Raw genomic sequence first — 22,803 nt, forward strand, 5'->3', positions numbered from 1 at the left:
CTGTGGAAAAGTTGGCAACCCTATTTACACATTTAAAACCCGACCATAAATGCTGAAAACACTAAAAAAAAAAAAGTCAGCATTTTTTGTCAAGGAGCGACACGAAACATTTTAAAGTTGAGCATACAGCTTGTTGTAGGATGAAATGATTGACAGGACAAAAGTAAGTATAAGAACAGAATCGCCTCACCGATTCACACACGTATAGGTGGCCTGTAACCCTTCGCCCCGACTTTTAACGAGTGACACGACCTCACAACTGCACTGCAGAATCTTTTACCAGCCGCCGGTCTATGGGGCGCCCCACACGCTATTCAGCTTGCTGCTCCCCCTATCTAAAACCTGCGCGGCCTCCAGCTAACGCGCATGCGCAATTGGTCACGGCTTAGGCGAGAGCGGTTCATTTGAAGAAGTAGTGCTTGCTTCAATAGTTTCCGGTAAGGGTTTACCCGCCTACTTTACGTTTTCCGTTCTTTAGCCGCTGCCCAGTTCTAGTGGCCAACTGAATTAACTTCCTCCCAAAACACAAAATAAAATCTCTCTTGGTAGAAGTTAGGAAGTGACTGTGCAGGAATAATGTCAGAGACTGGGACGATGCTGTATCAGTGTCCACTGCTTTTACCTCAAAACAAGGAGAAAACCATTTATGACGGGTTTATTACCGCTCTGGTACGTATGCGCGTGCGCGCTCAGTCTTGCACGCACGTTTCGGTGTCTGCTCGTTCCCCTCGATTTTCCTGCCTGGTACCACCGTGCCCTCCCTTTTCTCGCTTCTGTGGGCAGTGCTGAGAGCGCCGGTTTTTTACGGGAGCAGGTCGCAGGCTCTGACCGCATGATTTTCGTACTCTGTCGGTAAAGGCTGGGAGGATTATTAGTAAGCCCCCAGCTTGATGCTTCCCATGCCTTGCTAAAATGGCCATCCATGGAAAACTGGCCTTGTGTCTCCCGACTTTGGGCACGATATTGAATCCTAGTCCATTTTGGCAAGGTGTGGTAAATAAAATTAAAGTACAATTTCTCTGGGGTAGCACCTTTAGTTGGTCACACTTTTCAACCATTTCCAGTTCGAGTCTCACTTTTGTTTTTAAGGCACTGTTATGTGTTCAAGTTCGTGTAGATTTTAAAGTATACTTAGGTATTTACTGTGGGTTTTCATTTTAGTATGTTTAACACCTGTTTTCTTTGCATGTCATTTTCTTACTAAGGTTTGTTTTTTTTGTTTTTTTTTACCACGAGTAAACCATTTAAAAATGTCTACAGATTTTAACTTATGTTTTATTACATTAGGTTCATGGTTGCTGATATAATAAAACCTATCCTAAAACTGTAATTAGATTTTAGCACAGGTTTTGTCTTATAGGTGTGGTAAATTAAGTGGTCTCTGCCGCATGTAATAAGTTCAGGGGCAGCAGAATGCCTTTTGAATGGGAGGGCTAGCCAAGCTCTGCCCCAGCTCCACCCACATTCCCATTGCTACTATTTTAAGAACCTAAGAACATGTCATACTGGGTCAGACCAAGGGTCCATCAAGCCCAGCATCCTGTTTCGAACAGTGGCCAATCCAGGTCATAAAAACCTGGCAAGTACCCCAAAACTAAGTCTATTCCATGCTACTGTTGCTAGTAATAGCAGTGGCTATTTTCTAAGTCAACTTAATAGCAGGTAATGGACTTCTGCAAGAATTTATCCAATCCTTTTTTAAACACAGCTACGCTAACTGCACTAACCACATTCTCTGGCAACAAATTCCAGAGTTTAATTATGTGTTGAGTGAAAAAGAACTTTCTCCGATTAGTTTTAAATGTGCCACATGCTAACTTCATGGAGTGCCCCTTAGTCTTTCTATTATCCGAAACAGTAAATAAATGATTCACATTAACCCGTTCTAGAGCTCTCATGATTTTAAACACCTCTATAATATCCCCCCTCAGCCTTCTCTTCTCCAAGCTGAAAAGTCCTAACCTCTTTAGTCTTTCCTCATAGGGGAGCTGTTCCTTTCCCTTTATCATTTTGGTCACCCTTCTCTGTACCTTCTCCATCGCAACTATATCTTTTTTGAGATGCGGCGACCAGAATTGTACACAGTATTCAAGGTGCGGTCTCACCATGAAGCGATACAGAGGCATTATGACATCTTCTGTTTTGTTCACCATTCCCTTTCTAATGATTCCCAACATTGTTTGCTTTTTTTGACTGCCGCAGCACACTGAACCCACAATTTCAATGTGTTATCCACTATGACGCCTAGATCTCTTTCTTGGGTGGTAGCTCCTAATATGAATCTAATATTGTGTAACTATAGCATGGATTATTTTTTCCTATATGCATCACCTTGCACTTATCCACATTAAATTTCATCTGCCATTTGGATGCCCAATTTTCCAGTCTCACAAGGTCTTCCTGCAATTTATCACAATCTGCTTGTGCAAAATCCCCCCGGTCGACCTATCGTGGCGGGGATTGGATCACTTCTGGAACCCCTCTCCCAATTTGTTAATTTATTTTTAAAACCATTTGTTCCCCACATACGCTCGTATATTCGTGATTCAGCCCATCTTATTACGATCTTGGATTCTACACCTGTTCCGGTGGAGCCTTTCTTTTTTGTCACACTGGATATAGTTTCTCTTTACACTAATATTCCTCAGTTGGAGGCATTAAAGGTTGTAGAGGATGTCTTGAATTCTCGCCCCGCCCCGCAAAGGGTCCCTACCTCTTTTTTGGTCACGTTAGCTGGTTTGGCTTTAACAAAGAATTTTTTTCGATTTCATAACACATTTTACCACCAGATTAAGGGTACGGCTATGGGGGCCACTATGGCCCCCAGCCTGACCTGTTTATTTGTGGCCAGATTCGAGGAGTCTCTTGTCTACCCATCTGCAAGGTTTCATTTTGTTGCTCTGTGGCTGCGTTTTATTGACGACACATTTCTCATTTGGCTAGGGACAGATATACAGTTCTTTATGTTCCTGGACTGGCTTAACTCATGTGATCCCAACCTTCAGTTTAACCATTGTATACACCACTCACGGATAGCCTTTTTGGATATCTCAATTTTGGCATATGACAGCCACTTCGTGACCACCATATACCGGAAAGAAACTGATAGAAACACCCTGCTATCTTTTCACAGTTGTCATCCCCGAGCCCTGAGGCAAAATATTCCAACGGGCCAATTTTTAAGGCTCCGTAGACTTTGTTCTACTCGGCGAATTTCTGGAGCAGGCAAATATGTCCACAAGATTTCTATCTAGAGGCTACCCGCGTAGAGTTGTAAAAAATGCTTTAAAACGTGCATTATTCGTTAATCGTGATTTGCTTTTTCTCCCGCACTCCCGCACATCTGACACTGTTAACTGTATTTTACCTTTTTCGGTTTTAAGTCGTCAAGTTACAAATATTATTCGCAGGCACTGGCAATCCCTTTCCTTACATCGCCTTTTTCAGGGACCCCTCCGTTTTACTTACCGCAGAGGAAGAAACCTACGCGATAGGCTTATCCACGCAGACTTTACTGTGCCCAGTGGAGGTCCCGCCCCCATCACTATACATCAACCCTGTGGCCATTGTTCCATGCGTTGTCATATGGCACCCCTCTCGTCTTTTATACACCCGGGTACCCATAAATCTTTTCCTTTGAGATCATTCTCTGACTGTACCACTCAAGGCGTTGTATATGTTATCATGTGTCCATGCCCTTTACTGTATGTTGGAAAAACCTCCCGAATGGTGAAAACCCGTATGATTGAGCATTGCTCGACCATACAGAACGCCCGGGAAAATGAACCCCTAGTTGAACATTGGGTTCAGCATTCTCACACTATTTCAGATCTTTTCTTCTGTGTGATTGAAGTAGTGCCCTGCTCCTCTCGGGGCGGTAACTATGCTGACCAGCTTGGGAGAAAAGAGCAAAGATGGATTTTTCTACTAGATACAGTCACTCCTAAAGGGCTTAATCGTGAATTAGAGTGGTATTTATTTACCTGAGGTCTGAGTGTTATCCGTGTGTGTGACTGCTAGTTGCACTTCAGGAACGGGGACCAACTTGATTGGCCCCCGGGAACCACATAATCTGTTCACCTGAAGTTGGCGCCATTTCTGCAGGGTTCAAATACCTGTCTGTATCTAAGTTGTATGCACTCCCTGTAAGGTGTCTAAGATATCTGCATTCAGGTAGGCTGAACCCTTGTACTTTTGATATGCTGTTAGTTGGGTCGGCAATAAGTCCATTGATTTGTCCTGATCTGTATATATGTTTTTTACAGCCTTTCCTTGAAATGTATGTGTTCCCTCCCGATGCAGCCCGAGGCGAAACACGGGACCGTGTTGGGGGATGCCTTTAAGATGCTTGCATTTTAAGTCAGTGGAGTTGCCGCATTAAATAATAAACAATACTTGTTTCTTAAAACCTGCTTTGAAACATTGATTGGGACTTAATATATAGTTCTGCACTCTTCTGGATGGTAATTGAAATCTCCCATTATTACTGCACTACCAATTTGGTTAGCTTCCCTAATTTCTCTTAGCATTTCACTGTCCATCTCACCATCTTGACCATGTGGACGGAAGTATACTCCTATCACTATAGTCTTCCCCAACACACAAGGGATTTTTACCCATAAAGATCGACTGTGCATTTAGTCTCGTGCAGGATGTTTATCCTGTTGGACTCTATGCCATCCCAGACATAAAGCCCCACACCGCCTCCCGGGTGCACCTCTCTGTCACTGCGATATAATTTGTACCCCGGTATAGCACTGTCCCATTGGTTATCCTCCTTCCACCATGTCTCTGAGATGCCAATTAAGTCTATGTCATCATTCACTGCTATACATTCTAATTCTCCCATCTTACTACTTAGACTTCTGGCATTTAGCATACAAACATTTCAAAGTTTGTTTTTTGTTTGTATTTTCATTCTGCTTTTTAATTGATAGGGATAAGTTAGAATTTTTTAGCTCAGGTGAGTTTTTTTAGTTACAGGCACTTGGACTACTTTTCTAATTATTGGAACCTCACTGTTGGGATGCCCTAATTCTAATGCATCATTAGTATCTTTTGAAGATATCTCCCTCCAAACCATGCGTTGCTGAGCGAGTGTCAGCTTTCCCCTGTGTTCTAGTTTAAAAGCTGCTCTATCTCCTTTTTAAAGTTTAGCGCCAGCAGTCTGGTTCCACCCTGGTTAAGGTGGAGCCCATCCCTTCAGATGAGAATCTCCCTTCCCCAAAAGGTTCCCCAGTTCCTTACAAAACTGAATCCCTCTTCCTTGCACTATCGTCTCATCCACGCATTGAGACTCCGGAGCTCTGCCTGCCTCTGGGGACCTGCGCGTGGAACAGGGAGCATTTCAGAGAATGCTACCCTGAAATTTCTGGATTTAAGCTTTCTACCTAAGAGCCTAAATTTGGTTTCCAGAACCTCCCTCCCACATTTTCCTATGTCTTTGGTGCCCACATGTACCATGGCAGCCGGTTCCTCCCCAGCACTGTCTAAAATCCTATCTAGGTGACTTTACATTTACAGTTTTTCTAATTTATGTAGGTTCTTTGCATAAATCATGGAATATAATTATTCATTCCCAGACCAATTTAATGCTTGATGCTAGAAAACCAGGCCTAATGGTAAAAGAGAAAACAAAAACAGCATTATTAATGGAAGTTGACTGTTTGTACCCGGGAGCACAACCTTAAAAGAATAGAAGAAAATAAAGAAGTTGTGATCACCTAGGACGTTCTTAGAACCACCAACAGGAAGATCAATGCTAGAAAACCAGATATTGAGGTGAAGGAGAATAACACAAGGGGGCTGATGCAATAAAAAGAGCGGAAAGCGGGTGCTGAAAAGTCAGCACCCGCTTTCTTAACACGTGCATGGCGCCCGCAAGGGAGGTGCCATGCTATACCCAAATTAGCAGGTCGCGCTAGCAAGGAGGCGCTGGGATCGCTTGCGCAACCTTAGCATCTCCTTTCTAACGCGACTCCGCCGCGTCTACCGGTTACGAAAACCGATGCCTGTTTTCTCCATATGATCCACATATGGAGAAAACAGATGCTGATACACTCGGCATCTGTTTTCATTACTGGCAGACGGCCGGTTATGAAAACCGATGCAGAGTTTACCGGCGTCGGTCTTCATAACTCGGCGGTCTGTCGAGGGTTTTTTTTTTTTTTTTTTTTTTATAAAATACAGAAAAGCGGTTTTTCTGCTTTTCTGTACTTCTCTTACATGTGCTCAGCTACTAACACCTGCTTTAGGCAGGCATTAATATCTGAGAGCAAAATGTGCATCTGAGACGCACACTTTCTTTTCTTTTCTTTAATGCAGTGTGAATGAGTAATAGCCTCATTCACACTGCTATTTCACTCCACGTCGGACGTGCGTTAAATAGGCGCTAATCCTCCCTTTGCATTAGGGGGTGGATTAGCGCCTATTTAACCTGCATCCCAGTGCGGGTTATACAGTGCGCTTGGCCGAACACACTGTATTGCATCGGCCTCAAGAATGGCATTGCTCATGGAGTTGTCAGTATGCAGTGACTTATGTGGATCATATGGAGAAAACAGAGATCCTTAAGTACCAAGAGAAACAAGACACCAAAGAATTATAGCAGAAAATACAGAAATAGTGGCAATTATATTGGGTGCCACCGGTATGATTACGAATTTCCAAGCGCACCTTGATACGTTGCCTATTTAAAAAAAAATAAAAAAAAAAATACATCCTATGAACTCCAGAAGGTGGCTCTCTTTGGTACAATGCATGTACTAAGAAGGGTATTAGCAGTAAATTTGAGAGGTTAAGATTATTCTCAACATACCCTGGTTTATGAATGAGGTTTATTCCTGTTGAGGTATGTGCAAACAAACCCATTTGGAGAAACTGTCCCATGGGAAAAAACACTTGTAGAGACACATACACATCTCCAGGATGGATAATAAAGATATCCAAGGAAGTATGTGTAGAGTGTAGATCTCCACTAGCCACAGCTGGTCCTCTGGGTCCTCAAACACATGAAGATCTTCTAAAAACCAATGGAATACCATTACCCTCTATTCTGCATCTTGATTCTCAGGAAGCAGCGTATTCTGCTGTGCCTCATGTAATCTAGGTTGATCTGAAAAACTTCTTAAAAAAAAAACCCAAAAATCCCAAAACCTTTAGTGGGCTTTATCCAATAAGTGCAAAGCAAAGTAGTAGTCCAAAGCAGTAGTTCCCAACCTGAGTCCATGGACCGCTAGGAGTCTGTGAGACCATCATAGGTGGTCTGTTGGAAGGAATGCAATCAAAATGCAGCTGCTAAGAAAAAGGACTGGCTGACTTTACCGCTGAGGAGCTCTGCTCTAAAGGATGTTGCTGCCTGATTCCACTGCTTGATCCCATACCAAAAGAAGGGAAGATCAATCTTGAGCAGCCCTAACCAGCTCAGAGAAGGAGAAGAGTATAGCTGATTACCACCACGAGGAGCCTGAAATGGCATGGACAGGAGGGAACAGCTGGCTGAATACCACCATAAGAAGCCTGAACCAGCATGGAGAAGCAGGCATGGGTGAGTGCAGCTGATTGCCACCACGAATGAAGCCACACCAAGACGAGGGGGAAGTGTGCAGCACCTTAATTAGCCATTGCTTTACATGACATGAGGAACATTTCAGGGAGTTGCTGCATGTGCTTTGGCTGCCTTGGGCTGACAATGAGGGAGACAAGCTGCGCTGAGTAATATGGCCATGGAGGAGGGGGAAGAAGACCAGGGGGCAGGAGTCACGGGGGGGCACCAGCACTCAGGGGCAGAGGGAGGAAAACAAGCACTGGAGAAGGGGCCCAGAGAAGGTAGAGGGCAGGAGACAGAGCATGCACACACATGCTCCCCAGCCCCTTCTCCCCCTCCCAATTGCCAGCAGTCTTGCTGTCCAGCCCACTCTGTCTTCTCAGACTCTCCAGCAATCTTGTTCCCCCCCCTCCCCCATACCTTCTCACTATCACTAGTCATACTCCCCCACAATTCCCTCTCCCACTGTAGGTGGCACAGTATATTTACTTTTCGTCACTGCCCCCAGTGCTGCCACAATCCCCTCAATCACCCTCCACGCTAATAAACAGACGAGTGGAGGCCTTGCAACGTGGGCTGTTTTTCTCCTCAGCTGTTGGTGCCTGATATTCAGATGCTAGCAGCTGGGAAGGAGGTCTCTGAGGCACCACAAGGCCACGAACCTTCATTCTTTAGGAACAGGGATGGTGAGTGAGTTGATTACGGTAAGGGTGGGGGTGCAGTGGAAGAGAAATACGCCATCCCATTGCCACCAATGAGGATTCTCCCATTGACAGTGGATACTTTGGGAGGGCATGGTCCCTGAGGCACTTCCTTTCAAATGCCTATGAAGAAACAAATGATATGCTAATAGACAAGGTGTAAAAAACCCAAAAAACACAAAACAGCTTTTTTATTTTTTTTACTCCAACTATTTTGTATGTCTACCTTAAAATCCATGCTAAAAAATAAGTTCCCCAATCTTGATTTCACATCTTCCTTCCTCCCTGCCTCCTACTTTGGCCAAGGCGAGGCTAGGCTAGGCTGGACGAGTCTTCACTCTCCTCCCAAGTATGCCGAAACCCTTACCGGGGGGGGGGGGGGGGGGGGAAGGTCGAGCCAAATTGAGTTCATTGTCATCTGATTGGGCTGATCTGCCTTCCCTCTCACACTCTCCTCTCACCTTTAAACAAATAAATTGGCTGGAGCCAAACTGCCACCTTCCATCTCCTACTCATCAAGAGGGAGTCCACATTCCTCCTCCTCCCCCCCCCCCCCCCCTCCTTCACAGCAAGTCTAACCCAGAGAAGACCCTATCATCTCTGGTAGGGCTGCTTTCTGAACTGACAGCCGATTGGACCCTCTAATGTCACATGTTAGTGAAAGGACCAGTACTCTTTCAGAATTCTGAAAGGATAGCCTTCTGAAAGGTGTTTGGTCCTTTCTCTGACAGTGGAGGGACCAATCAGTAGACTGTGAAGGAGTGAATAAATAAATATTGAGTTCCACTCCCATGGTGCATTCATCTGTGCACTCATGTTATTGTCTGGTTGTGCACATTCTTTTTGTGTGTAAATTTTGCATCCAATTTAACAAGGATTTTTTTGTGCACAAAAAATATATGCACAACAAAGTGCTAGGTGTACATGCGTATTAGTGCAAAATCTGTTAACCAAGTGTTGCTTATTTCCAGTGCAGAGAAGTGCATCTGTTTAACTTGTATTTTATTAGTGCTGTACCTTCTCTGCACCTTTTTTAATTCTGCTATGTCTTTTATGAGATGGGGCGAGTAGAACTGCACACAATATTTGATGTGTGGTTACACCATGGGATTAATACAGAGGCAATATATTTTCCATTTTATTCTCCATTCTTTTTTGGATAATTTCTAATATTGTCTTTGCTTTTTTGACTGTTGTTGCACACTGAGCTGAAAATATCAATGTATTGTCCACAAGAATTCCAAGGTTATTTTTCTGGGTGGTGACAATAGAGAACCCAGTATTGTGCACCTGCAGTTGGGATTGTTTTTCTGTTTCCTCAGCTGCCTAGTCTGTGGTGCAGGAGGGTCACCATAGATTTACCACCCCAATCCCCAAAGATAAAATGTTCGCTCAGATAATCGAAAAGACTGCATTGGGAGAAACAAAATATTTTAGTGCATGGGTTAAGAAACTGCTGAATTTCAGTGTACAGTTTTACTGTACTGGTTGCTACATCAGGCCAGAAGGACTTATTTATTAAGGAATTTTTTTTTTCACATAAAAAGTGTGTGTGTGGTGGAGGGGGGGGGGGGGGACCCTTAAGTACAGGGGTGGCCAACTCTAGTCCTCAGAGCCACAAACAGGCCTGGTTTTCAGGATATCCACAATGAATATGCATGAGAGATTTGCATGCACTGAATGCATTGTATGTAAATCTATCTCATTTATATTCATTGTGGATATCCTAAAAAACAGACCTGTTTGTGGCTCTTGAGAACTGGAATTGACCATCCCTGATCTAGTACATCAGTCTCTTAATGATAGGTTCTGGCAGTGACTTTTTTGGAGAAGAGCCTTATTATTTATAAATGATAAATAGTAGTAATAAGTGCATTTATTGATATCCAGAGGAGAGGGGGTATCTAACACACAGTAACATTATCTGCCGTCATATATTAAGATCCAAATGGTCCATTCTGCCCAGCATGTTGAGTACTAACTGTCATTCCATGGTGGTTATCCCCCCATGCTTTTTGTTAAGGGGGTTCACATTATCTTCCCTTGCCTTTTTTGTTAAAGGTAGTAACTACCACTCTGTTCAGGATACCCGCATGTAGAAATGATGCACCTAAAAGTTAACATATTCTCCGAGGACAAGCAAGATGATAGTCCTCACACATGAGTGACATCATCTTATGGAGCCAGATATGGAAAACTTAGGTCAAAGTTTCTAGAGCTTTAACTAGGCACACTGAGCATGCCCAGCATGCCCTATACCACCCGTCCACGCGGGGTCCATCTTCAGTCTCCCCCCACCCGTGGAGGAACTGTGAGCCTCACGTTTGAGCTCTAAAATCTTGGCTTTTGCCTACTGGAAAACTTTGCATTTTTGGCAATTTTCTTTCTCTTCCTGTACCTTCCTGTAGTGTCCCCAGTCGGGGTTTTCGGTATTTTGGTATGTTTTCTTTCACGGTCTATCTCCCATGTAGCTGTGCCTCGACACCCGCTGGCCATTGATGCCCATCATCGTTTGTTTCCGGCCCCTTTTTGTTTTATTTGTCATGGCCATGTCTGGTTTTCGCCGATACCCTCAGTGCCCAAGGACCATGTCCATCACTGATCCTCATGAGATTTTTATCCTCTTCCTGGGGGCATCGTATGACGTCCGTGGTTGCCACTTGTGTGCCCAGATGACTTGTAAGGGGCATCTGACTTGACAAGATGGATCAGCTCTTCAGGTTGAGGAAGTCCGAGCCATCAGCATCTGTAGTATTTTGCATCGAAGGACCTCTGAGCCGCACCACTGGTCACCACCCCATTGACATCGGCAGGACTGTCAGTTGTGTCAAGGTTGTCGAGCACCAGAGACTGACTGTCTATCTCCTCCGGGCCAAGGATGCCTGGTTCATGTCTTCGACTCTGCACCAGGGACAGATCGTGCTGAGCATTGAGGGAAGCCTAAGAGGCATTGGCACAGGTCCCCATCAATGCATGGTGCCAGGCATGGGGATGCACCGGCTTTTGCTGTGATGCCCCTGAAGTGGCCCCGTGGCGAGTAGCATCCATCTCCCATTCATGCCAGGGGTCTGCGATAGTCTCCACCGGTCCTGGTGCTAGTTGCTGATTTTCCACCCCCCCCCCCCCATGGGTCCGAGGAAGATCTGGCCATCCCTCCTTCCTGCCAGTCAGTGTTGGCATTGGCAATGTTTGAGGAGGAGCTGGAGTGTTAAGTCCAGCTGGCGGTGGAGCAGGTGCTGCAGGGCTTTGGTCCTGTGGCACAGATGGAGCCGGTGCCACCCGTCCTTTTACTGCTTCTAGAGAAGCTCAGTATACTCATTGGTGTGTTACCGACCTAGCTGGCATCTGTGCCCAGTAGGCCACCAAGGCCGCCTCCTACTGATAAGGTGGTTGTCGCCAGTTCCTGCAAGGAGGAAGCTTCTCAGAGGCCTGTAGGCCCCCGTCCAGTTCCATTGGTGCCTGCTCTTGCAAACTAAGTTTGGGCACCTGGGGATATAACTAAGTCCTCTGAGGACTCTGATAGTCTTCCATCAGACCATTCTCCTCAAGATGAGTGAAGGGAGTGTCTGCCTGAAGAATTAACCTTCGCAGGGTTTGTGAGGGTGATGGCAGAGGCCATCCCATTTTAGCTTTTGACAGAGGAGGATGCCAGGCACAAAATGCTTGAGATCCTTCAGTTCGTGGAACCTCCTAAGGAAATTGTGGCATTACCGGTATAGGAGATCCTTAAGGAGTTGCTGCTGAGAATTTGGGAGCATCCCCTCACAGTGCATCTCGTTAACAAGAAGGCAGACTGGATTTACCTCATTCAGAAGGCTGCTGGATTCGATAAGCGTCAGCTGCCACACCAGTCTGTGGTGGTCGAATCCGCCCACGAGGGCCAAGTGCTCTCAGATCCATTTCTCAATGCCCTTGGGGAAGGACTACAGGGAGATGTACGCTCTTGGGAGGAAGTTGTTCCACGGTGTCATGCTTATTGCCCGCATCACAGTCTACCCAGCTCTACATGAGCCAATATTCGCTGGACATCTGGAAGCAGGTTCAGGAGGTGGCTGAGCAGCTGCTTCAGCAGCAGCAAGATACCCCCATGTCACTGGTGCATAAGGGTCTGGAATGTGGGAAACACGAGGTTCGTGCAATCTACGATGTTTTTGCGATGGCATCGAGAATCTCTGCAGCGGGAATTGGCGCCTGCAGGATGGCATGGCTGCAGGCTTCCAGATCTCCGATCGGATATACAGGAACGACTTGCTGAAGTGCCATGTACGGGAGAGAAACTCTTCGGAGATAGGGTGATGGACTCTGTGGCCCAACTCCGGGACCATCATGAAACCATCCAACAATTCTCTGCAACTATTCTGGATCCGTCCTCCTCCAGGAGGCTGAGGCCAGGTCCAAGGAAAACTTTCGCCAAAGGAAGTACTGTCCTCCTCGTCCTCGCTCCTGTCACTACTATCTGAGCTCCTGCGGCCGTCCTGAGCAGCAGAGAGCACCCAAACCCGGGTACGGGGTTCTGACTGGGCCATAGGGAGCTTAAGTCAGTCATCCTTACCCAGGGCGATGGACCCTCTGGTCATGGGCAGGCTGCGGTTCTTTGCAAACCAGTGGCCCAGTGTAACCTCGGACCAGTTGGTTCTGTCCATTGTCCGTCAGGGGTACCAATTGAAGCTATTGGGTGTTCCACCAAATTGCCCTTCATCCCCATATTGAGGACTGGTAGTGCCTCAGGCGGTACTACTAATGGAGCTCTCCTTCCTCTTAATGGCCAGAGCAGTCGAGCCCGTACCACCAAAGCAAAGAGGGTGGGGATTCTACTCCAGGTACTTCCGATTCCAAAGGAAAGACAAATTATATATAAAAAATAGGAATATATATTTAGACTAGCTGTTAAGCCCATAACAACGGGCTACATTAACATTTTTTTTTCAGTCCATTTCCTTACCCCTCATTCTTCCCTCCCTCCCCTCATTCTCCCTCACCCTCTAGTCTCCCTCCCCCCCCCTCCCCTCACTCTCCTCCCTCTCCTCCCTCCCCTCAGTCACTCCCCCTCTCTCAGCTCATTCACAACCCCTTCGGATGGCGCAGACGGAAGATCTCCGGGGGAGGTCCCTCCCTCCCTCGCGGCTGCTCCTGCTCCTCGCCGCGCCATTTTTGTTACAGGCAAGCTCTGACCGACGTGCTGCCCGTGCATGCGTGGTAGAGTTGCTCTCTACTGCGCATTTGTGGCACGTCGGTCAAGCTTCATTTATCTAGTAGATAGATATAGAATACTTCTGCTCCGGAGGGGTAACTAGGTAGGGGTTGGGGTGGAGAGGGGAAAGGGAAGGAAGGTTAGGCGGGGGGGGGGGGGGGGGGGGGGGGGTAGGGAACTGGAAAAAAGGCTGATCATGTTGCCGCACATAATTTGAAAATTCTCCCCCTGCGCGCATGCGAGTCGCAGTCCGCCCGCATATGAGCACACGGACATTGGCTTTTATAACATGCGCGTGCATGATATAAAATTGGCCTATTCGTGTGCGCATGCAATTTTGAAAATCGACCCCTATGTTTTCTTTAAAAATCCTCTGTACAATATTATACGTGCAGACTTTACCACTATGTGGGGAATTAAAAAAAACAAAACTTTTTTGAACAGTTGTAGATGCTTACCATTGTGATATTGTCAAACCTTAGCAGGAACAATTGGTATTTTAATATTCTGCTGTGAATTTTTTCTATTGGTTTCCACAGAGAAAATGTTTCAAGGATGCAACAGAGACTTGTGTATTGTTCAAGTACTTCAAGATATCAATAGGTTTCTGCTTTTGCTAACAAAGTTAAATACCACACAACTGAGCTTTTAATTTTTATTTATTTTAAGTCTCTTTGGTGTATAGTTAATTTCATATGAACAGGCATTTCTAATGTAAATGGGAGCTGGGCTTCAACAAAATTGAAACTGATTTGCTGCAGTTTTTTTGATTATTATAGTACCTACAATTTAGCAGAGAAATCTGGATTTTTAATTACTTTTTATCCTTTAAGTCAGTTAAGCATTTTTATGATAAGAATTTTTGCAGTTGTCCTGATTTTTAAACTTGTCATTGCTGTTTTTCAGGGTAGAGATTTTCGTTTGAGAGTATTTTTGCCTTCAGATTTCCAGCTTCAAAATGCAAGGTAAGGTGCTATATATTATAAGAAGACCTGGTAACATGATTATATTTAATTTCTGTGGCTTATTTCTAGAATAATTACTGGTCTTCAGAAGTGCACTGGAATGGAAAAACTAACCTGCGTTTGTCAGTGTATAGTTAGTGCTTTAGTAAGCTGGAGAGACCTGAAAATAATCATGCTGCTTTTGTAGAAACGGCATTCTGCATTTGTGATGTACAACGTGCTGAGTTTGAGATGTTCAAGGCTGCTCCAAAAAACTCTAATCATTCAATAAACTGTAACACTATGTATGCAATGGAGAAGAATGCAAGACTGCTTTAGCTGCCTAATTGGTCACGTCTAATAAGACATCCTATCAAGGAAAGAAGGAAGAGGAAAACAATCGGGAAAGTCATAGAAGCAAAAGGGAAGAAAAATGTTTACGTATGTTGAAATGCATAGGCAAATAAAAAGGTGGATAGAAGACAGAAACGAGGAAGGTACAATAATATATTTTCCAGCATGTAGCCAGATGGACTCAGGACCAGTGGGTTATGTACTTTTCTGCTAGCAGATGGGAGATGGAGTCAGATTTCAAAGCTGACGTCACCCTAGATATACCCCTGCAGTGACCTCAGCTCTTCAGTATCTCTCCGTCTCCTTGGCAGATGTGGATGCTTTCCCCATACTAGTACGGTGTTAGCTGGATTGCAGCACTAATCCAAAGAAAGGAAGATTGAGCCCTGCTCTCTTGCGGCAATAACTGAGGGTCCCTCCCCCAGTTGAGAATTCCTGAGGTGATTTCCGAGATCCCTCAGAGAGGTGTGCCTTGGTCTGGTAGCCGGTGTCCGGTGTGGACTTAGCTGCTGAAGCGGCTGAAAGGCAGCGGATGCAGAAGCCAAGCGCGGTGGTGAAGGCTAAAGCCCTCTCCCCCTGCAGCTTGAGACCGTCTCTCTACTCAGCCAGTAAGCGCTGAGACCAGGTAAGTAGAGAAGAACTCCAATTCAGAGATGGGGAAGAGCTTCGGTAAGTCTTTCTCTGGTCTCCTTGCTCAGCGTGCCATACCGACTTTGCTCCCGATCTCCGCTTGGACAAGGTAAAGGGGGTTCTGAGCGAGTTGAGCAGCCCCCTGATGGGCTAGGCTCCATTCTCGACTCTGTGGATCATCCACATGACGATCCACGGTGGCGCCATCGTACGCACTTGGCTGCGGCGCCATCTTCCCCCCTCGGCTGTCTGTATGTGCAGGCCGGTCTCTTGTGTGCCTAACATGCGTGTATATATGTGCATAGCCGCACGCATATCTGAGCTTGAAACCTCGCACATAACTTCGTGCATAACCGTCTGCTCAGACATATGCGCGCCAAAACGAGTCTGTGCGCACCCAATAGACCTAATGACTAAACATGCAAACCACAGAGGCTATGGCTCCGGAAGCAAAGAAGCTCGGGTGGCACTCCCTTTGCGCGGCCTGCCATATTAGAGCCGCACAGTCTGAGCTGGAATCCTGCACTGTGAGGAGGCCCAGGGAGGGCTGGATTCTCAAAAATTTTCCAAGCCAATTGGAGGACGGGTCGGCCGCAACCTTATCTGGCAGCTCCCTGGACCTGAGCAATTCCGGGATGGCGTCCTCCCCGGGAGAGGGCATTTCAGTAGCCCCTACTCCGGTTCCCCTTGGGACAAATATGGACTCTGGGGCCTTCTCTTGGTTGGAATTTTTTCAGGGACTCCAAGCCTTTGTTCAGGCGCAATCAGCTCCTGTCTCGGCCCGGATTGAACCCCAGCTGGGGGGTGCTCACTCTCCTGGCCCTGCTTGTGGGCCTCGAGAGATGCCACACCTTTACCAAGAGTATCCTGGACAGGGATCCAGACACTCCAGATGACGGGGACTCACTGGAGGATGGGGAAATCCCTCCAGGCCTGGAACCTTACAGAACCATGCTTTGTTTCTTCCACAGAGATGAATTGCCGGCCCTAGTCTCCTAGACCCTGAAGACTCTGGGAGTTCCAGGCACGGACCCTATGGTGGAACCAAAGAAGAACCCCATCCTAGTGTCCCTTTGTAAGGCCTTTTGCTATTTACCAATGCTGGAAGCCATCCAGGAGCTGATAGACCTGGAATGGGATGCCCTGGAGGCGAGCTTTAAAGGAGGTTGGGCCTTGGAAGCTTTGTATCCTCTGGACCCAGCGGTCAAGGAACGCCTGCATTTCCCGAAAGTGGATGCCATGGTCTGCGCTGTCTCGAAGCGAACAACCATCCCTGTTGAGGGTGGGGCGGCCCTGAAGGATGCTCACGACAGGGGGTAAGAATCCATCCTTAAGCAAACCTTCGATGCGACAGCAGTGACCTGGCAGATCACTTCCTGCTGTGCCCTGGTGGCTCGCTCCTGCTTGTTCCTCGAGAGAGAGGCAGATAGCTCTGGGGCATACGCTGGAGAAGCGATTGAACCTGCCGTAGCCTTCCTGGCAGATGCAAGCTTGGACCTAGTGTGTACCTCGGCCAGAGTAGTAGCCTCGGTGATGGCGGACAGAAGACAGCTATGACCGCGGAACTGGTCAGTGGACGCAACCTCTAAGGTGAACCTCACAAAGATGCCTTTTAAGGGATCTCTTCTATTCGGAAGCGAGTTGGAGAAGCTAGCTAGTAAGTGGGGCGAATCTCCAGTGTCGCCTACTGGAAGACAGAAGAGGTCTCAGCACCCCTCTCCCATGAGGGGTCGGGGCAGAGGCTCCCAACGCTTCCGCCCCTATAGAAATCTGTCGTTCCAGTCACCTCAACCCTCAGGGAGGTCTCAGTCCTTTTGGAACTGGCAACCCAAAAGAGGAGCAGGTCCGGGTTCAGGCTCGAAACGAGCTTGCCAATGAAACTGGGCAGACCCATCCACGGGAAGAGGAGACAAGGGGTCGACTCTCCTCTTCTACCAGCGTTGGGTCGAGATCATGTCAGACAAATGGGTACTAGACATCATACGAGAAGGCAACGCTCTGGAATTCTGCATCATCCCTTGGGACAAGTTCATGATATCATCTTGCCACTTCCACCTCAAGAAACTGGCAGTAGAATCCACACTGATAAGGCTCCTGAGTCTGAGGGCTATAACTCCAGTACCTACACCCCAAGTACATACGGCGCATTATTCCATCTATTTTATTGTGCCCAAGAAAGAGGGATCATTCCGGCCCATCCTGGATCTCAAGAGCGTCAGCCGTCATCTGCGGATATTGCACTTCTTCTGCATGGATACTATTTGCTCCATAATAATGGCAGCACAACTAGGAGAGTTCTTAACCTCCCTGGACCTATCCGAAGCCTACCTTCACATTCCAGTCCATCAAGACCACCAGCGTTTTTCTACACTTTGTGGTACTGGGCCGCCATTACCAGTTCCGGGTGCTACCCTTTGGCCTGGCAACCGCCCCCAGAACATTCTCCAAAATTATGGTGGTCATGGCCATAGCACTGAGGAAAGAAGGGATCCTGGTACTCCCTTATTTGGATGACTGGCTGATCCGGGCGATGTCATTGGAGGAGAGCCTTCAGATGACCAGCAGGGTCATGTCCCTCCTACAGGAACTCGGTTGGGTCATGAACATGGACAAGAGCAGCTTCAAGCCCTCCCAGTCCTTAGAGTACCTGGGAGCCCAATTTGACACCAAGCAGAACAAGGTCTTCCTCTCTCCCCCAAGGAGGAGGAAACTGATGGACCAAGTACGCCGGTTGACAAACACAATGTGCCCCAAGGTATGGAACTATCTTCAGGTCCTCTGTCTCATGGCATCAACACTGGAAGTAGTACAGTGGGTGAGGGCTCACATGTGGCCTCTCCAACGCTCCTTACTGTCACACGAATCCACCATCCCAAGATTACTCTATTTGCCTCCACCTACCAACGGAGGTATGCTCTCGACTCCAGTGGTGGCTACAGGAAATCCACCGAAGCAAGGGTGTAAGACTATCCCCACCGAGCTGGATTGTCCTCACGACAAATGCGAGCCTTCGAGGATGGGGAGCACACAGCCCAGGGACAATGGACCAAGGAAGAAGCAAAATGGAACATAAACCGCTTTGAAGCTCGAGCGGTCAGACTAGCATGCCTGTAGCTCAGCCACAAGCTCTAGGGGCAAGCGATTCGGATGATATCTGACAACTCAAAAACAATTGCCTATATCAACCACCAGGGAGCAACCAAGAGCAATCAGGTGTCTCTGGAAATAGACTCGCTTATGGAATGGGCGGAGGTAAACCTACAAGGGATATCAACCTCCCACATCACAGGAAAAGACGTCGTCACAGTGGACTTTCTCAACAGGGAAAACCTAGACCTGGGGGAGTGGACGCTGTTGACCAAAGGCTTCTAGCTTATAGTAAATTGCTGGGGCCTCCTGGCCAGGGACCTACTAGCCACATCTCACAATGCCCAAGTTCCCTGGTTCTTCAGTCGCAGATGAGATCAGCACTCCCAAGGAATCAACACCCTCCTCCAGACCTGGCCAGAGGAGGACTTACTGTATACCTTCCCCCCCCCCCCCCCCCCCCCCCCCATGGCCTCTACTGGGCAAGATCATCTGCAAGATAGAACACAGGGGTCTAGTCCTTCTAGTGGCCCCGGATTGGCCCAGACACCCATGGTATGCAGACATTCGAAGGCTCCTCATGGGGAGCCTTCTGTGCCTCCCCCCACACAGGGGACCTTCTCCAACAGGGCCCGATCCTTCACGATGATCCGTCTTGATTCTCTCTTATGGTCTGGCCGTTGAGAGGACTCACCTGAAGAAGCGTGGTTACTCGACGGCTGTGATTGCCACCTTGCTCCGTGCGCGGAAGGTCTCAATGTCTCTGGCAAACATACAGATCTGGAGAATATTTGAGGCCTGGTGCGGGGACCGCGGGGTGCCCGCAAATGGCCAAGATTCTCATGATTCTGGAATTTCTACAGGGTGGCCTGAAGAAAGGGTTGCCCCTCAACTCTCTCAAGGTTCAGGTAGCAGCCCTCTCCTGCTTCAGAGCCAAGGTAAACGGAAACAGTCTGTCAGCTCATCCGGACTTGGCCCGTTTTCCTAAAAGGGGTTAAGCAACTCCGACCGCCCTTAAAGTGGCCGGTCCCCCTATGGAACCTCAATCTGATACTGGACTTCCTAGCAGGACCTTCCTTCAGGCCGATGCGCAGTCTGTCACCATGCCTATTAGCACTAAAGACTGTATTCTTGATGGCAATATGCTTGGCCCGTCGCATCTCTGAGCTACAGTCACTATCCTGTTGGGAACTATTCCTTCGATTTTACCCCAGGAATAGTACAGCTTCACACTGTTCTCTCCTTCTTACCAAAGGTGGCCTCTGAGTTTCACTTGAATCAATCAATCTCCTTGCCTTCACCGGAAGGACACAGAAGACTCCACCCTTCTTCTCCATATAAACGTCGGCAGACTCCATGTGCGGTACCTAGAACACTCTGAATCGGTGCGCAAGACAGATCGCTTGTTTGTTCTTAACAGCAGATAGAAGGATCAGATAAGGAAATACTGAAAACGTACCCAAGTATCCATACATTTAAGTGCATTTAAAGCTTTCCTTGTTTTATTTCTGGAATTTAGATTACAGTATTTTTCGCTCCATAAGACGCACTTTTTTCCCCCCAAAAGTGGGGGGGAAAATGTCTGTGTCTTATGGAGCGAATATAAAAAAAAAACAAAACTAAAAATCTAACTATTGACCTCTAATTCTGTTATTATCCCCAAGACCTGCCAAAAGTCCCTGGTGGTCCAGCGGGGTCCAGGAGCGGTCCGGGAGCGATCTCCTGGACTTGGGCCGTCGGCTGCCAGTAATCAAAATGGCGCAGACAGCCCTTTGCCCTTACTATGCCACTGGGGCCGACCAATGGCAGCGGTAGCCCCTGTGACATAGTAAGGGCAAAGGGCCATCGGCGCCATTATGATTACTGGCAGCCGACGGCCCAAGTCCAGTAGATCGCTCCTGGACCCCCGCTGGACCGCCAGGGACTTTTGGCAGGTCTTTGGTGGGGGGGGGGGGTCAGGAGGGTGGGGGATTGTAGTTAATTAATTTAAAGGGTTGGGATGTTTTTCTTTTTGGAGGGGGGGGGTTTCCCACAGAAAGAGAAAGATAGTTCGGGAGTGGACCGAAATGGCTCTCCCCAGACCTGAAAACAAAATGGGGAGAAAAAAAGTTATTCACTCCCCAAATTTGCTCCATAAGACGCACAGACGCCCGGGGACAGAGCTGGTTTAGCACAAACTTTTTTTTTTTCAATTTTCTCCCTCTGAATCCTAGGTGCGTCTTATGGAGCGAAAAATATGGTAATAACAGAATTAGAGGTCAATAGTCAACATGTTTAGCTAAGTTTGAGACTTAACTGGACAAATAGTAATTTTTAAAAAATCCCACATGCTGATTGCCTTGAGGTTATTTGGCTAAGGAGCTGGATAAAATTTAGCTTGATGACCAGAAGGCATTTGGGGGGGATAGAATTTTTCTTTGGCTAAGTTCATATTTGGCGTTTTCTGGCTAACTTACCCCTAGATTCATCAAAATGCTATAATAACGCATGGATAACACTAGAGATGTGCAAAGCCCAAACCTTTCGGTTTGGGCTTTGTTTTTGGCCCGCCCCGGGAATTTTCATATTTCCTGTGGTTCGGGCCTTTGAAATTCGGGGGACCCGAATTTCGGGTTAGTGCGCACTAACGGGAGTTAGTGTGCGCTGACTCCCCGTTAGTGCGCGGTTAAAATCTTGGCGCACACCAACCCGAAAACCAAATTTTCCCAAAATTTTGGGAAAATTTGGTTCGGTTTTCAGGTTCCCCGAACCAGGACAAATAAGGCAATTTTGTTGAAATTTCCTAATTCATTCTAAACCATTGCACATCCCTAGATAACACCTGTGATAAAAAAAAAAAGGGGTGTGTTTATGGTAATTTCAGAATTACCATACCACATGCTAACATAGTGCTCCGCATAGGTAGTATTGCCGGATGCGGTAAGGTTTGTGAGAGAGAGAAACTATAAGGCCTTCATAATACTCAACTATTTATCTCTCTAGAGGAGGGCCAGCTAATAGCGTGAGGCAAAGTGCTGGTGATTTAGGGTTTAGGGACCAGTTTTACATGCAGAGTGAGATGTACGAACAGCACAGTACACCTCTGTGAAGATTTGACATCATTTGGAATGAGCAAAGTCTCTCAAAGTTGAGGTTTCAGCTATGGTCTCTCGCCCTAGCTTGATGGACTCTAACAGTTTTACAAACAGTTTTACTCTGCATGTAAAACTGGCCCATAAATCAACACCTCACCTCAAGCTATTAGCTGGCCCTCCTATAGTGATATAAATTAGTTGAATACTGTGATGGCCTGCCCAGAGGTGCTCTCTCTCCTCCCACTCCCCAAGCCCAGAAATGGCCAAAATGCAATTCGCAATCTTCAATGCAAATTGTGTTACGGCCATTTCGGGCATATCGCCCGAAATGTCAATATAAAAGTTGTAGTTATTTCTGGCATTAAAACCGTGCAATAACAATTATTATGCTATCGTGCAGTGTGATATTGCCCCTCATTTTAATTAATCCCACCCCTTAAAAAAATTTGCATTCACACCATGCGGTAACACGATTATCACATGCGTTATGGCGTTAACGTGTTATTGCATGTGTTAATGCCATAACACATTTTGATGAATGACCCTATTAGCCAGATAACTTTGACTGCCTGAAAGCAGTCCTAAGCTTAGTTGGGTAAACTTATCCAGCTAACTTCCTGATAGCCAGGAGGTGCACCGTTCAACTTAGCCAGCTAAGTTATACTGGATATTTATCTGGCTAACTTGTGTGCTTTCCACCCAGCTGAATAATGATCTCTTAGTTTACTGAGTAGTAACGCGGAGATCCCTGACCAACGGCACCCTTGTGCCCCCCTGTCCTCCCTGCGACTTTCACCTTTAACAAAAGATTACACAAGTCTTTTTATGGACGAAGAGGCTGCAGCTTTATTTTTAACATCAAACACATAACTACAATACTCAGCACGAGCCGATATCCCCATCTGATACCAACTGTCACCTGTGCCGCCTGCCATGTCTCCTAGCAAGGCAGCCCACTTAACTCTGTGACCTCTGAGCAAGGGGGGGCCTACCCAAAGCCTGTCAATTCGTCCCAGCGGCTCATGCCCCCCACCACTGAGTTAGTGGTACTTGCCTCATACCCCCTCCAAATCTGCAGCCTCTTCACTTCAGAAAATAATCTATAATTTCCTGTTGTTGTTGAACAGATCATACCCAATATCCGAAAGATGAATTTGGTCTGGCCTGAACAATATTTTGCAGAGATAATCTGCCCAACTGTGCAATATATGGCAGCCCCCTAACCTGGAGGCCCATCGCCCCACTTGCTGGTTAACCTTTCTGTGCCCTCTTTTCT

The 22,803-nt window shown here is 46.9% G+C and overlaps 1 protein-coding gene across 3 annotated transcripts in view; it reads left to right on the forward strand.

Annotated features, from left to right (window-relative positions):
• Positions 1 to 444: 444 nt before the first annotated feature.
• The window catches only part of FANCL (FA complementation group L), a 300,676-nt gene continuing 278,317 nt past the window's right edge, over positions 445 to 22,803 (forward strand). For all 3 annotated transcript variants that reach the window (XM_029593734.1, XM_029593737.1, XM_029593735.1), the window contains exons 1-2: positions 445 to 669; positions 14,345 to 14,403. In XM_029593734.1, the coding sequence (XP_029449594.1) occupies positions 577 to 669; positions 14,345 to 14,403 (152 nt within the window). In that variant the 5' untranslated portion in view covers positions 445 to 576. The remainder of the gene's footprint in view (positions 670 to 14,344; positions 14,404 to 22,803) is intronic.

Source organism: Rhinatrema bivittatum, chromosome 3, assembly GCF_901001135.1.
Source record: "Rhinatrema bivittatum chromosome 3, aRhiBiv1.1, whole genome shotgun sequence".
Lineage (NCBI taxonomy): Eukaryota > Metazoa > Chordata > Amphibia > Gymnophiona > Rhinatrematidae > Rhinatrema > Rhinatrema bivittatum.